We start from the raw sequence: 15,928 nt of genomic DNA on the forward strand, positions 1-15,928 counted from the left end.
TCTATCAGAATAATGTAAAACACTTCTATGCATCCGCCTACAGGACTCCACATCCCACAATGCAATGCGCCAAACTTTACCAACAATGTCAATAAGAGAGAGTTTATAGTGGAGATCAAAACTCACTTCAAACAATTTCAAACATTTGCATCTTTATTTTTTTGTTTTTGATGAAATCATCATTAATTTATTGATCCATAAGGCCTAAACAGTGTTTGTCTGATAAATAATCAATAATTAAAGCTGCAGTTTGTACTTCTTTTTTGGCATCATTTGGTCATAAATACATAATGATCTTTGATCATATTGTAATCCAAAGTGTTCTGGGTGGACATTGAATCTCTTCTCCTGAGTGTAAATGAAGTTCATAAATCCAGGAGCGTGACGCTGGATATCAGCTAATCTTGAGCTATTTTGTGCGTTTCTATTGGCTGTAAACGTGCATTTGCGGACGTTCCAGCAAAAGTCTCCATCACAGCGTTAAACGCAACAGTTACACAGCAAAGACGAAGGATAAAAACAGACTAAGGTGGAGAAGAAACAGAATAAAGTCACAAACACAGAGAAGGAACGGATTTTTTCTTTCTACATACTGCAGCTTTAAGCTGCAGCTCTAACAAACATGCTCCAGCTGAGGTTCTGCTTGCATTGAACCCACTCATTGATCCTCCTGTTCTCAGTGTCAGTGATGGGAATTAATCTGAGATCAATACTTTATATTTTACATGTTTCACAATCACTGTTTGATGTTAAAGTTAGAGGGAGATCGGCTTTGGATTCAAATGATCAGCAACACACACACAGATGCAGTGTGCTGATTGGTTGACTCCAGCTCTAAGCCCCACCTCCATCCTTTAGGGCTGCCCACACTGTGTTTTGGCGCCATCTGGTGATTGGATGTTGTCAGTGACGTGTCCACTCATGCCACACCCCCTTTCCTTCTCTTTTTTGCAGTATTCTCCCAACATGACGATGAGTGTGTGATTTTATTTTTATTTTTATTTTTATTTTTTTTTTTGTATTTTGACCCCGCCCCCTTCCTGCACCTCATTTTTATTTTCTTCAAACCAATCCTTCCCTCGCCTCGGATTGGACCATCACTTCCTCCTCCTTCTCACACACACTCTCTATTGGCCCCGCCCCCTCCTGGACGCTCAGCCTTCCGTGGCGGTGGCGGCGTTCGAACACGCCGCGACGCGCCTCAAGCCAGGAGCAGGAAACAGGAAGCTGCCGCAGAGCAACAGGAAGAGCGTCCTCTCCGACTCCGCCCCCGGCCTCCCCGGCTTCCTGTCGGGGTCAAGACAATGAGCAAAGGGCGGGGCCTGGAGGACGGAGCTCCTCCTCTTCCAGCTGTGGGATGGACTTGTGCGCGGCTCAGACTCTGTAATGGCGCTGCCGTGGCAACCAATGAACAGCGACCTTCATTGTTTTTGTTCGTTTATTTTTATTTGTGTATGTATTGTATCATTGTTATTTTAATTGTTGTATTATTGTTATTAATGATATTATTATGATGCATTCAAATCCACATGTTTTTACTGGACACGTGGTGATGAAGGCTCCGCCCCCTGCTGGTAGACACACCTCCATACATCCTGGTACTGTTTGGTCCTCTGAGGTCATCATGGCTCCTCTCCCTTCTTCTTCTTCTTTTTCTTCTTCTTCTTCTTCTTCTTCTTCTTCTTCACTCGCACACATTTATTTATTGATCGACTTTTTATTTTCTCTCATGAGTCTTTGTTTTTTTTTTTTTTTTTTTTTAACACCTGTAAATATTTTGTTCAATCAGCAGCCGCAAGTCGGTCACCCCACACACACACACACACACACACACACACCACCAGGAAACACACACACCTCAGTCTGATTCTTCTTGTTTTTGTTACTTTTCATCGTCAGACTGGATTATTACTTTAACATTTGTAATATTTTTATTTTGTGGGTGTAAATACTGTAAAATGCATTTTGATATCATCGACATCTTTTGATATTTCAACTCACAACTGAACACTTGAGAGATTAATATGAATCATGATGAACTGAAACTGGAGCTGCTATCCAATATCCCCCCTTTTTCCTTTTTTCTTTTTTTAGTCTTTTCTTCCCTTTTTTCTTTTTAGGTTTTCCCCTTTATTTTTTTCCTCATTATTCTTCCTTGTTTTACCCATTTTCCCTTTTGTCACCCTTTTTTTACAGTTTTATTTTCCTTTTTTCCACCTAATTTTTTTTTTTTTATTTTATTTCCCTTCTCTTCCTATTCTTTTCTTTTATTACCTTTTTTTCAATTTATTCTTTTTTCCCACCTGTTTTTTTTTAATTTTTTTTTTTTTTTAACTTCTCTTTATTTTTATTAATTTAAATACTGTATTTAACCTCCACACACACACAAACACACACTCCCATTAGTTTTTATTTCAAATCCAAACTGGTTTCCTTCCGTTTCTGGCTGTAGATTTGCATGAACACTTCCGGAACAAACCGTCCAAAGATGGAAGCCGACAGAAAGTGGGCGTGTCCCTCCGTCTGCGTCCAATCACACGCTGTTGTACAAACGCTCTCCATCTTTCTGTCCTGTAAAGTAAAGCGTTTGATCTTCTGTGTATTTCTATTGTTCGACCTGATGTAAAATACTGTAACATTTGAGCGACTTCCTGGTTTCACTGTTTCACTTCCTGGTTTTTCTCCTGGCGATGACTCAGCAGTATTGGAACACAACGCAGTGTTGCTCTGGATCCATGTTAGCATTAGTTTCAGACCCTAAATGTCTTTGTGTAGTAAAAAAAAAAAAAAAACTAAAGAGGTTCCTTCGTACGTTTCTTTATATTGTAAAGTTTTCTTTAGACGAAAAAAATGTTGGAAAAAAAACGGCGGAAAACCTGCGTTGATAATTAATTAATGTATTTTTGTTTTGTTTTTTTCTTTTCGTCAAGGTGTCGGTCGTTTTTTGCCTGTGTCTCCCTCGTTGTAGATACATATTAAAAACTAATAAAAATGAATTCACTCCTTTTGCCATGAACAGGAAGTCTTCCTCAGAATGATGATGATAAATCATTACAGGTTTTTATTTATATTAAAGTGATTAAGTCGGGGTGAAGAAAAAGCTTTGATTTGAAATATTGTGTACGTGTGTTTATTGCAGTGGTTCCCAAACTGAGGGGGCGCCCCCTGGGTGGGGGCGTAGCATCATGACAGAAGGGGATGTGGAGCAATATCATGAAAAATAGAAAATATATTTTTTAATTTTATTAACTAAATGCATCATTATTGTTCTAAAATATGTGATTACAAGTTTAACGTTATTTTGATGAGATTTGAAGAAAAGTCTCAATTTTATTTATTTTTTCAAAAAAATTTGCCCTTTTTTTAGCCTTTTTAAAAAATAAATAAAAAAGGGTTGCGATGCGGGGGGCTGAGAGTTTCTCATTAGTCATAGAGGGGCGCAGCAGAAAAAGTTCGGGAACCATTGATTTAACTCTTCTGTGTCAAACTTAGGGCCTGGGGGCCAAATCCAGCCTTTTAGCACCTCCAATGTGTCCCACAGGAGAAAGTAACACTGACGGAAAAATCATGACTCATCATGTGAATGAGCAAATAATTCAGTTGTAGATTTCTCAGTCCCTCTAAATACACAAATTTAATGAAACTCCACAATTTATGCAGAGTTCACAGTTTTTTCCCCCCACGCTTATATCACAGGAAAGAACCTTAAAACTCCCAATTGAAAAATGTGCAGCTTATTTTACGAGAGAACTGATTGGTCAGGAGGCGGAGCTTTAGTACTGCTAAAGTGGTCTGGACCACTTCATAACCTGGTCCAGACCAGGCTAAGTTACCATGGTGATTTAACCTGGTAAGAACATAGCCAGCGTCATAGTACAGAACACAGATTAAATCCTGGAAGTTAGCGTGATAAGAGGAGATCCCGTTTCGTAGTACAGGCCCAGTGTGTGTGTGATTAATGTGATTAGCGTCTCCTCGTGATTTCACACACACACATTTCTCTCCTTCTGTTCTGACTTGTCTGTTTGTAGGACTGAGCTCACAAGGTGTGACTCTTTCACACACGGTAATATTTATCCTGTAACACTAGAGCTTGCATCACTCAATGAGAATCATGACGCCGGAATTAAATAAGTAAGGTAAATAAATGCACAAAAACACACAAAAATAAGAGAAGAATATTTAGAACCACAAAAAAATGACTCCCAAAACACAGGAAAGAATTACCAAACAAAAACATATTTTACGTGTGTATTAAAACCTTATCTTGTGGTAGTTTTTGTGTTATTGTCTTGTAGTTTTTTTGTGAGATATTTTGTGTGTTTTGCTAGTTATTTTTTGTGTTATTTTGTGTCTGTATGTGAGTTTTTTGTGTTATTTGATGTGATGACATACGGGGAAATCACAGAGCCCTGAGGGGGCGGGGACAATCGTACGTAACTCTACGTCAGGGTTTACTGAGCTCCCTGGACCAATCAGCGCTCCGCTGAGTTCCGCCGTGATGACGTAATGTGATGTGGTCCAGAATAGCGCGGCAGCCACGGCTCGGCTAAGCTCGCTAAAGTCCGCTTCTTGGGCCTCGTGGACTCCGTCTGTTCCTGTCAGTGGGCCGTAGGTTGTGAACAGTGGGTCGGTACCGGTGTCATGTCCGTGCTGAAGGAGAACCGGAGCTACGGTCTGTCCAGCGGCTCGTGGAGCTCATGGAGCCGCGGGAAAAACAACAACAACGTTTCCGTTTTTCACGTTAAACTCACTGACAGCGCAGCACGAGCCGTTTATAGCTTTAATAACACCGGAAAGGTTAGTGTGTGTGTGCGCGTGTGTGTGTGTCATTCATCATCAATGTATCTCAGGCTACCGGAAGTCACGCATATTTCCTGTCCTCAGTCCAATCAGTACTACACACAGTTACACACTCATTACTACACACAGTTACACACTCATTACTACACACAGTTACACACTCATTACTACACACAGTTACACACTCATTACTACACACAGTTACACACTCATTACTACACACAGTTACACACTCATTACTACACATCGTTACACACTCATTACTACACACAGTTACACACTCATTACTACACACATTTACACACTCATTACTACACACACAGTTACACACTCATTTACTACACACGTTTACACACTCATTACTACACACAGTTACACACTCATTACTACACACGTTACACACTCATTACTACCACACAGTTACACACTCATTACTACACCAGTTACCACACTCATTACTACACACAGTAACAGTCATTACTACACACAGTTACACACACGCGTACTACAAAACAGGTACACACTCAGGACTACACACAGTTACACACTCATTACTACACACAGTTACACACTCCTTACTACACACAGTTACACACTCATTACTACACACAGTTACACACTCATTACTACACACAGTTACACAGTCATTACTACACACAGTACACACTCAGTACTACACACAGTTACACACTAATTACTAACACACAGTTAACACAACTCATTACTACACACATCGTTACACACTCATTACTACACACAGTTACACACTCATTACTACACACAGTTACACACTCATTACTACACACAGTTACACACTCATTACTACACACAGTTACACACTCATTACTACACATCGTTACACACTCATTACTACACAGTTACACACTCATTACTACACACAGTTACACACTCATTACTACACACAGTTACACACTCATTACTACACACAGTTACACACTCATTACTACACACAGTTACACACTCATTACTACACACAGTTACACACTCATTACTACACACAGTTACACAGTCATTACTACACACAGTTACACACTCATTACTACACACAGTTACACACTCATTACTACACATCGTTACACACTCATTACTACACACAGTTACACACTCATTACTACACACAGTTACACACTCATTACTACACACACAGTTACACACTCATTACTACACACAGTTACACACTCATTACTACACACACAGTTACACACTCATTACTACACACACAGTTACACACTCATTACTACACACACAGTTACACACTCATTACTACACACACAGTTAGACACTCATTACTACACACACAGTTAGACACTCATTACTACACACACAGTTAGACACTCATTACTACACACACAGTTAGACACTCATTACTACACACACAGTTACACACTCATTACTACACACACAGTTACACACTCATTACTACACACAGTTACACACTCATTACTACACTCTGGAAACTCCAGCTGAAACACACACACACACACACTGTTACACACACACTAATGCACACAAACACACACTTACACACACACAAACACAGTTACAAATAGATACACACTGTTACACACTGTGTGTGCGTTTCACTGTTAATCAATAATATGATCAATCCTTTCATGGAGAAAGCAAATAATGAAGTGATGCTTTGTTAATCCGCCATTTATTATTTATTTGTTTATTTGATATGGACATAACAACTGCATTGGACAAACCAGATACATCGTTTTCAGTGTTATAGCAAAACTGCTAATTTGCAACACCTGTCCATAGGAGGCAACACATTTCACAATACACAATGCAACACAACACACTATTTAAAAGGTAAACAATACACATCAGGATACATTTCATAAAGCGTTACCATGTGAGCAGCTTTGACTTGACTTCAGCCATTGTTTCAGACCTCTGTAAAACCTGTTCATGTCAGTCTGCAGTTTTAAATCAGTGGGCAGAGAGTTCCACAGGCTGGATCCATTATCCATGTGATTCAAATGCTAACAGATGCTAATGCGAGCTAGCACACGTGTGTGTGTGTGTGTGTGTGTGTGCGTGTAACAGAGTGTTTTCTGGTCCAGGGTTCGTCACATCCAACCATCAGATTCACTGGAAACGATGGGGTAAGAAACACTGGATCAATACTGCTGAGTCATTACTGCTGAGCCATTACTGGATCAATACTGCGGAGTCATTACTGGGTTAAACTGTCTTTCATCTCACCTGTCCCTCTCTCTGATTGGCTCTCTCTGATTGGTCACATGTTCCAGAGGATCTCCATCCCCTGCTCAGACACTAACCAGCTCACCAGAGTTTTCACCTTCAGCCTCACCGACGTCGCTAGAGATAATCCACACGGCTGCTTCGACTGCGTCCAACAGCTGGTCCCTGGGTGAGAGGACGAACCACAGCTTTAGAAACGTTCTGTCCACATGTGGATGTAATGACGCATCACATCTGTCCCCATTTAGAGACTTTACTGGTTTTTAAACGTCCTGGAATCAGAATAAACATGATAAACAGAGGTAATAAAGTCAATTATTGTTATTTTATATACTTTAGATTGGATTGTGACACGAGGTTACGCCCCAATAGCAACATTAGCGGCACCGCTAACCCGTTAGCCTCCTGTTTAAAAGTTCAAAAAACACCGTAGAAATGTGTGATGTGATCACAAAACATTATTAATTAAATCACCCTCAGGTTTTACACTAAACTTCTTCACAGCGTGTGATTGTTGTAGTTTCTGCTGTGACGTGTCACCAGATAAACTGATCACCAGTTCAGCTAATACACCGTTAATAAACCTGTCCTTTTTTACGTTTAAATGCATCATAATAATATGAACAAACACATTAAAAAATCTCAGTGCAGAAAATAAATAAATAATTAACTTCAAAAAGTGTTCTAGTGCCCCCCTACACAGGTTGAAACACAGCATTTGGGGACAAAATGAAAGAGTAGGGACCCCCTACACGCTACTGCGCTGACAAGAACCCTGGATATCGTCTCTAAACAGGAATGAGAGGCATTTAGGTGTCATGTTGGTGCCTGTTTTTAAATAGAGGAAAAAAAATATTAAAATTTCAGTTTTCTCCCTCCATTATTTATGATGGAGATCGTACAGATGTTGCTTGTTGTATTTCCCATGGTTTCATTGTCAATTGCCCCCACCCCCTCCCCCGCCCAGCAGTGTGGAGCAGCTGTCATGTCTGGGGGGGATCCAGAAGAAGATGACGGTCAACGCCACTGACGACTCGTACGATAAAGCTCGTCAGAGCATGGCTCAGGCTGAGGGGGAGACACGCAGCAGGGGGGCCATCGTCATCAAACATGGAGGACGATTCCAAGGTAGGACGCTGTGCTCATGGTCAGCAGACAGGTTGCCATGGCAACGTAAGGCAGCACAGCAACCTGCTCCTGAGAGCGTGGTGTGGTCACATGTTCACAGAATGATGATGTGAACGTAAAACACACACACTTCAAATATAAAAACTGCTGCTGCCGCTTCACATTAGTGAGAGCACACACACACACACACACACACACACACACACACACACACACACACACACACGAGGGTGTGCACGTCAGCTGTTCAGAGGAAGTTAGCTTAAATAAGCGGTCAGTGCTAAGTTTAGGTGCTCACTTGTGCAGGCGTGTGTGTGTAGCTTTGAGTCATCCTAATGAGGACTTTTATTTTGAAAAGCACAGTTAGATCTCTCACACATTTCACTTTGTAATGAGCAGCACATCCAAATGAGGTCAGCGGTGATATGACCTGCAGACAGTCGTGACCCTGAATACATCTCTGCTTCTTCTGACTTCCTACTTCCTGTTTCCTGTTTTCTGCAGGTAAAAAGGTGAGGGTTCGAGCCCCAGCAGCAGCCTTGGCGAGCCTGACCAAACCTAAAGTGAAGGGCGTGGTCACATCCAAGCTGAGGAGAGGGGCCAGCATGGGAGACGTGCAGGGGCGGCCCCTCAAGGATCGTGTGGCCCACCTCCTGGCCCTCAGACCGTACACCAGACCAGAATTGATCCTCAGGCTGCAGAAGGACGGGCTCAGTGATGGACTCAGAGACACGCTGGACTCTGTCCTAGCACAGGTAGTGTTAGCATCAGAGCTCAGAGCTAGCATAGCACGACAGTAATGATGATGATGGTGTGTACAGGTGGGTCAGCTGAACGTCAGAGAGAAGGCTTTTATTCTGAAGGACAGTTTGTACAAAGAACTGCAGAAAGACTGGCCGGGGTACACGACAGGAGACACACAGCTGCTCAAACGCATCCTCGTCAGGTAACGGCCAATCAGATTACAGAGAGGATGATTAGGTATGATTAGAAGGAATTCTCTGTGTTTGACTCGTTCTGAATGGTCAGCAGTTCAATTCCTCTCATTGATCATCTCATTAGAGACCAACAATCATGTGATTGTATCTGATCTGAGGGTCACATGATCAACATTCATGTCAGCATTAGAATAATGACCAATCAGAGCTTTAACACAGGAAACTATAAAGGCTTTGTGTTTGTGTTGTCATTGTTTAATGTTTTGTAGCCTTTTGTGTGTTTTTTTGCGTTTTGGGGATTTTGGAGCCATATAGCCGTATATTCTTTGCTCATTTTTGTTCATTTGGGTTTTTTTTCTATTTGTCGTGTAGGTTTTTGTATATATTTTTTCATTTTGTTGGCATTTTTTTGTTGTTTCGTCTGTTTTTGTTGTGTATTTTTGTGTTCTTTTTGTTGTTTTATGATTTTTGGAGACACTTGTGTATATGTTTTTGCTTATTTTGTGTATTTCTATTCTTTAGTGTTAATTTTGTGCTTTTTTGTCTTTTATTTTGTGTTTACTTTGATACTTAGAGCTACATCGAGCGCTTGCGTCTAATGTGTATCACGTGCTAATGTGGCTAATATGCTAACGTGTTTAATGTGGCTAATGTGCCAACGTGTTAATGTCGCTAACATGCTAATGTGTTTAATGTGACTAACATGCTAATTTGGCTAACGTGCTAATGTAGCTAACATGCTACCGTGTTTAACGTGGCTCACATGTTGACGTGGTTAATCTGACTAATGTGCTAATGTGGCTAACGTGTTTAATGTGGCTAAAATGCTAACATGGTAATGTGTCTAACACGCTAATGTGGCTAACGTGGTTAATGCGGCTAACGTGCTAATGCGGCTGATGTGCTAACGAATTAAACATGTTAATGTGTTTAATGTGGCCAATGTGCCAATATTGTTACATGCTAACGTGGCTAACATGCTAATGTTCTGTCCCTACAGGAGGTTGTTCCAGCCTCAGTCGAGTCTCCTGATGGTTCCTAAGGCCCAGGTCAGCCCTCTAAGGGACACGCCCAACTCATCCCCCGCCCACCGACCCAGAGGGGCGGTCCCTGATGAGTACACCGACCCCCTCCTCACTAAGAAACCCAGGATCTCTCACCTGTTCAACAAAGCATCCCAGAACCACTGCAGGCTACGTTCCCACGCCACTCCTTCAGACAACACAACGCAGAGGAACGTTCTGGATCCTAGGGCGCTGTCAGACTCCCTCGCTGCAGTCTGCCAGCCTGACGCTGAGGCGGCTCAGAGGTTAGCGGCACCGTCTGAGGCCGCTCAACGACGTGAGCCTGGTCCTCAGAGTTGTGAACGGTCGCCGTCGCCGCTCGTTGTTCCTGATCTGAAGAAACACGCCCTGAAGAGGAAGAAGAGCAAACACAAAAAAGAGAGAGCGCACGTGAGAACGCCATTATTATTATATTACTGTCACTGTTTGCGCCGCTGCTCATTGTCTGATTGATCCTCAGGAGAAAGACAGGTGGAGAGAGAGAGAAGAAGAGAGGACAGAGAAGGACGCCGGCAGCGGTGAGTGTCACTGCCGGATCCGTTCAACGGCCCAATCCTTTCACATCCTTTAACACGCGTTCGTAGACGACATCACTTCCTTCACTCGCTCCTGAAACGTGATATTTAAATGTAAACCGTCCATTCAACGTTTGTTAAATATTTTAATTTAGTGTTTTTAATTGGTAATAAAAAAAAAAGACATAAAGCAAAACCCACCGCAAGACGATATATACAAAAACAGATCAATACACAACATTAACAATCAAAAACCAAAAAGAAAATAAGATAAAAACCAAAATTAATCGGAATTCACTCAAAAAATTAATTTTCAATAATTAGGGAAATCTTGGCAACAGGTTTAGATGAACAAAACTAATTGTTTTTAAATATTATTTTAACTCTTTCATTTAAAATATCTGCATTAATGAATAATAATAAAAAATTGATTAAAATAGGCCTTTACAAAAAAAACTTTACTTTTATTCTTATTTTTAAACCAAACCTAACACAACTGAACTCAAGTGATGGAAAATCTAAATCCTCTATTGTTTACGCTCTCACTGTCGCCATCTTGATCCGTAAAATAGTACACAAACTGAAATAGTGCACAAACTGAAATAGTGCACAAGCTGAAATAGTGAACAAACTGAAATAGTGAACAAACTGAAATAGTGAACAAACTGAAATAGTGCACAAGCTGAAATAGTGCACTAACTGAAATAGTGCACAAGCTGAAATAGTGCACTAACTGAAATAGTGCACAAGCTGAAATAGTGCACTAACTGAAATAGTGCACAAGCTGAAATAGTGCACTAACTGAAATAGTGCACAAGCTGAAATAGTGCACTAACTGAAATAGTACACTAACTGAAATAGTACACTAACTGAAATAGTGCACTAACTGAAATAGTACACTAACTGAAATAGTACACTAACTGAAATAGTGCACAAGCTTAAATAGTACACTAACTGAAATAGTGCACAAGCTGAAATAGTGCACAAGCTGAAATAGTGCACAAGCTGAAATAGTGCACTAACTGAAATAGTGCACAAGCTGAAATAGTGCACAAGCTGAAATAGTGCACAAACTGCTGTAAAATTTCTCATGGCCTTTGACGTCTTCCTGTTTCTCTTTCAGAAATCACTGAACACTTCCTGGACTCTGAGCTCCAGGTGGAGGTGGACCAGCACGACTTTGTGTCGTAAGTGTGCGTTACTTCCTGTTTGTGTGCTGTTAACCTGTGTGTTAGTGTGTGCTCATGTAGACTTTTGTGTAACAGGAAGTACTCGACCATCTGCAGCCTGGACCAGAGACAGAAATACAAACAGGACTTTAACCACGAGTACAACGAGTACCGAGACCTGCACGCACGCATCGACCGTGTCACGCATCAGTTCATGGACCTGGACACGCAGCTCAAACGCCTGCACCGCGACTCACACAAATACAAGGTGAGAACAGCGTAAATACAATGGCCGTCATTTACCAACCTTGCGTGAAAACGGGTGTAAATCTGAGGTCACATTGTGTCGCACGACAGGACCAACGTGGGACTTATGAAACATTCGTATCGACCAATCACAGTGCACCAAAGATGGGGTCTTGATAAATGCGGTGGCTGAATTTGATCTTCAGTAACATGTTCCGCCCTTAGGTATTCCAGGTTCAGAGGCCCCGCCCACTGAGGTAAAACAAACGCTGGCAAAGAAAAAAATGTTTCCGAGATTAAAATCATCATCCTCAGCTGAGGTGAAGAAAAACAAACGTGCTTTTCAGTCGTGTGAAAACTGGAATTTAAGGAGCTAATTTAAACACGTGTGGAAGAGAATAACGCAGGAAGCGAACAGCGTTCATAGGGATGTAATGATTATATATTTTTTTAGTTACGATTATTGTGAGGAAAAATATTGCAATTTTCCGATTATTCGCGATTATCGACACAATGAAAATAAATGGAGATATGGGCTTTCTTTAAATGAATATTATTTTGTTTTAATAATCAGGTTAAAAGTGTGTCTGCTAATGTTTAAATGACAGCTGAGGCTTGTTTGATATTTTATTTTTAGTCTCCGTCACATTAGGCTGTGCTGCAGTACAGATCTACACACTCAGATTATGGTATACAAGCTCAGAGCAGACGTGAGATCTGAGCGTAGCGTACGATCACGTCAGAATTGATTAATGCCGGAGCTTGTCTGATTTTGGTTGAACGCTCAGATCTGAACGTACGAACAGTTCATAAATGAAGGCCAAGGTGAGCACATCAGATCTGGAGCTAACATTTTGTTAAATTTAGTCCTCGCTGCGCTGGCGGAAGAGCCAACAGGAGCGCTAACGGAAGAGCCAACAGGAGCGCTATCGGAAGAGCCCACAGGAGCGCTGACGGAAACGCTAACAGGAGCGCTAACAGAAACGCTAACAGGAGCGCTAACAGAAACGCTAACAGGAGCGCTGACGGAAACGCCCGCAGGAGCGCTGACGGAAACGCTAACAGGAGCGCTAACAGGAGCGCTAACGGAAATGCTAACAGGAATGCTCTGAAGCTAAAATTAGTGACTGAGCAGTTTCTTCATTTATGATTTATCAGAAATTTTGCTTCCAGTGCATTTTTTTTCCAACACTTTAAATTTCTCTCTCATTGTTAATAATTGGAGTCAATGTTAAAATGTCATTTTTTTAAACATCAGATTTTCACTTTTGGATCCAGTAAATCTTTGTTAAAAACAAATGACCAACATCTCCATGAAGTCTAGATGTCAAGTGTATATTTTTATTTTAATAACTGGATTTTTAAATCTTTTTTTAAACGCTAACGGCTGCTGTCTTGTTCTAATTCTTTCTTTTTTCTGTTTTTCTGCAGTCGGTTCGAAATCAGATTCTTCAGGAGTATCGTAAAATCAAAAAGGTAAAAACTTCCCTCAGAAACCCTTAGTTTCCTGCTTTGTTTGATGATGATGATGATGTCACAGTGTAACACCGTCTGTTCTGCTCCAGTCCAATCCCAACTACAACCAGGACAAGATCCGCTGTGAACATCTGCACAACAAACTGGCTCACATTAAGAAGATCATCTCAGAGTTTGATCTTCAGCAGCTCCAGACCCAGCGTTCCTCCTCCACCTGATGGAGAACATGCTCAGTTCTGTTCCCTTTGTTCTAAAGCATGATGCACGTTGAGATCATCAGTGTTTCACTGGTTCTACTGACCTATGTTTATGTTGAATATTAGTGAGAAACCTTTGATCGTTTGGAGACGTTTCACAATAAAGAAGAAGAAGAACATCTGCTCTGTGGGGCTCAGACACCTGGTTGCATGTTGAGTTTTAAACATTTGCATGAGAAATGGTTGAAGGGGTTTTTGTCTGAACGTTGAATAAATTTGTTTGTATGAGTTTGGAAAGTTTTATCAGCGTTAATCGATGTGTTTCTTTAGGTTTTAAAAGATGATAAATACAAGATTCAGGAAAAAAAGTGGTTGAAATTGTTGCTCCAAAGTTTGTTTTGACATTGTTAGTAAAGTTTGTTGCATTGCATTGTGGGATGTGTAGTCCTGTAGACCAGGAGTAGGGAGACATTGAGAGTAAAAATATTTTTTTAACAATTTGAGCCCATTTTTTTAGTTTTTTTTAACCTTTTTTCTAAAACGCCATTAAACTTATAATTTTTTAACCTATTTTCATAACTTTTTTCATGCCATAATTAATGCATTTTTTGCTCCAGTACTATGGAGGTAGATTTGTGTTTTTTATTAAAAAAATAAAATAAAACCTTTTCAATCAAAGAAAAAGTGTTCAAAGGCAAAAAACAAACATTCGAGACCCAAATAACTGCATTTGATCACTTTTTATTTGATTATTTTTTTTTCTTTGATTGAAATATTTTATTTGTTGATTGAATAATAAAGACACAAATGTACGGAAGAGGATTAGTGCCACTGGGGAAAAAAATGTACTACCCATAATATGGGCCAATTACAAAAAAGTTGTCTTAAACTAAGAAAAAAAAAAAACATTTATCATATTTGATTGAAGTAAACTTTCTTTTTTGACTGAATAACAAAGACACAAATCTACCTTCATACATTACTCCCATTTTTGCCACTTAATCACGTGTTAATGCTTTTTTTTTTTTGCACATTTCTTCTATTTTCCTCCTATTGTCACATATGTTGACCCATTATTGTCACTTTTAACCTCTTTTCATCATATTTAAAGCTTATTATTGCCAATTTAACCACATTTACCATTTGTCCTGCCAATTATTTGCCAGTTTAAAATAAATTGTTTCAATATTGACACTTTGAACCCCATCAAATTTAAGCAATAAATTACATTTTCAGCCTTTACCTATTTTTAATTTAGTGAAAATAAACAATTGTTGATCTCTATATTTCATAAGGGAAGTTTCCCGTCCAAAAACTCCCATTATTCATTCATAAAAGCAAAAATTCATCCCCCACACTTTTTGCATACAACATCCAGTAAGAGTGATTGAATGGTGATCAGCCAATCACAGCCAGCCATTTGATGAAGCCGCCATGGCAAAAAAAATAGTTCAAAAGTGGCAAAAACGTGGCAGGAAAAGAGTGTAAAGTGACCAAAATGGGCCAAAAACAGTCAAGAGTGGCAAAAAATTGACCTAAAAGAGGAAACAGATGGTATGTAATGACAAAAAGTAGCTTAAAATGAGCAAAATGTGGCAAACAATAGTGTAAAAAAGGCAAAAATTGTGAAACCAAAAAAAGCAAAATGTAGGAAAAGGGGAAACAAGTGGTAATTATTGGGATAAACTTAGCCTATTTGGTTGAAAAGCGGCAAAAAAAAAGGTTAAAGAATCAACAAAAATGGGATAAAAGTGTCAACAAGAACTTGCAAAAATTAGGATAAATGGATATTTATTGGCAAAAGGAGCTAAAAAAAAAAAACTAAAAAGTTTCAAAGGGGCAAAAATGGGACAAAGGAAGTTGTAAAACACCTTTTAAGGTTTTCAGGGGGAATAATAATTAAAATGAAGACATAAAGAGCCACATGTTGAGAATCACTGACTTAATAACAGCTTCATCATGGTTTTAATAAATTGATTTAATAAACTAATTTAGAACATCCTCAGATTCCTGCTTATTTGTATCTCATCGATTCAGAAAAACCCAAACTTTTTTTTTCTTCATTTGATGCAATAAGTTCTAATAATAATAATAATAATAATAATAACAATACAAACGAAGGTATTAAACATTTATTATTTTAAACAGAATATATTT

General features: G+C 39.8%; 2 protein-coding genes across 5 annotated transcripts in view; both read left to right on the forward strand.

The window, feature by feature from the left end:
- LOC114456080 (single-stranded DNA-binding protein 3) overlaps positions 1-1,732 on the forward strand; it is a 43,892-nt gene extending 42,160 nt beyond the window's left edge. For 2 of the 3 annotated variants that reach the window (XM_028437602.1, XM_028437604.1), the window contains one exon: positions 955-1,731. In XM_028437602.1, the coding sequence (XP_028293403.1) occupies positions 955-984 (30 nt within the window). In that variant the 3' untranslated portion in view covers positions 985-1,731. Of the gene's footprint in view, positions 1-954 lie in introns of all 3 variants that reach the window. The other variant, XM_028437603.1, reaches the window with a different exon arrangement.
- Positions 1,733-4,501: 2,769 nt separating this feature from the next.
- Positions 4,502-14,064, forward strand: LOC114456187 (RNA polymerase II elongation factor ELL-like). 2 transcript variants are annotated; one of them, XM_028437799.1, is made up of 12 exons: positions 4,502-4,800; positions 6,897-6,938; positions 7,086-7,207; positions 8,006-8,166; positions 8,671-8,921; positions 8,988-9,112; positions 10,105-10,558; positions 10,629-10,686; positions 11,807-11,870; positions 11,949-12,120; positions 13,530-13,574; positions 13,664-14,064. In XM_028437799.1, exons 1-12 carry the CDS (start codon positions 4,645-4,647, stop codon positions 13,790-13,792), a joined length of 1,779 nt encoding a protein of 592 aa, XP_028293600.1. In that variant the 5' UTR covers positions 4,502-4,644; the 3' UTR covers positions 13,793-14,064. The 2 variants fall into 2 exon arrangements, with proteins under 2 accessions (XP_028293600.1, XP_028293601.1); XM_028437800.1 differs by having other exon boundaries at positions 8,009-8,166.
- Positions 14,065-15,928: the final 1,864 nt, after the last annotated feature.

Source organism: Gouania willdenowi, chromosome 22 (assembly GCF_900634775.1).
Source record: "Gouania willdenowi chromosome 22, fGouWil2.1, whole genome shotgun sequence".
In the NCBI taxonomy this organism is placed as follows: domain Eukaryota; kingdom Metazoa; phylum Chordata; class Actinopteri; order Blenniiformes; family Gobiesocidae; genus Gouania; species Gouania willdenowi.

What these genes read in the sequence shown, in the direction of transcription:
- LOC114456187 (XM_028437799.1), top strand. Translation starts at nt 4,645, where the DNA reads ATGTCCGTGCTGAAGGAGAACCGGAGCTACGGTCTGTCCAGCGGCTCG. An exon ending in GATTCACTGGAAACGATGGG is followed by an intron (nt 6,939 to 7,085) that starts GTAAGAAACACT and finishes CACATGTTCCAG; the next exon opens with AGGATCTCCATCCCCTGCTC. An exon ending in GCGACTCACACAAATACAAG is followed by an intron (nt 12,121 to 13,529) that starts GTGAGAACAGCG and finishes GTTTTTCTGCAG; the next exon opens with TCGGTTCGAAATCAGATTCT.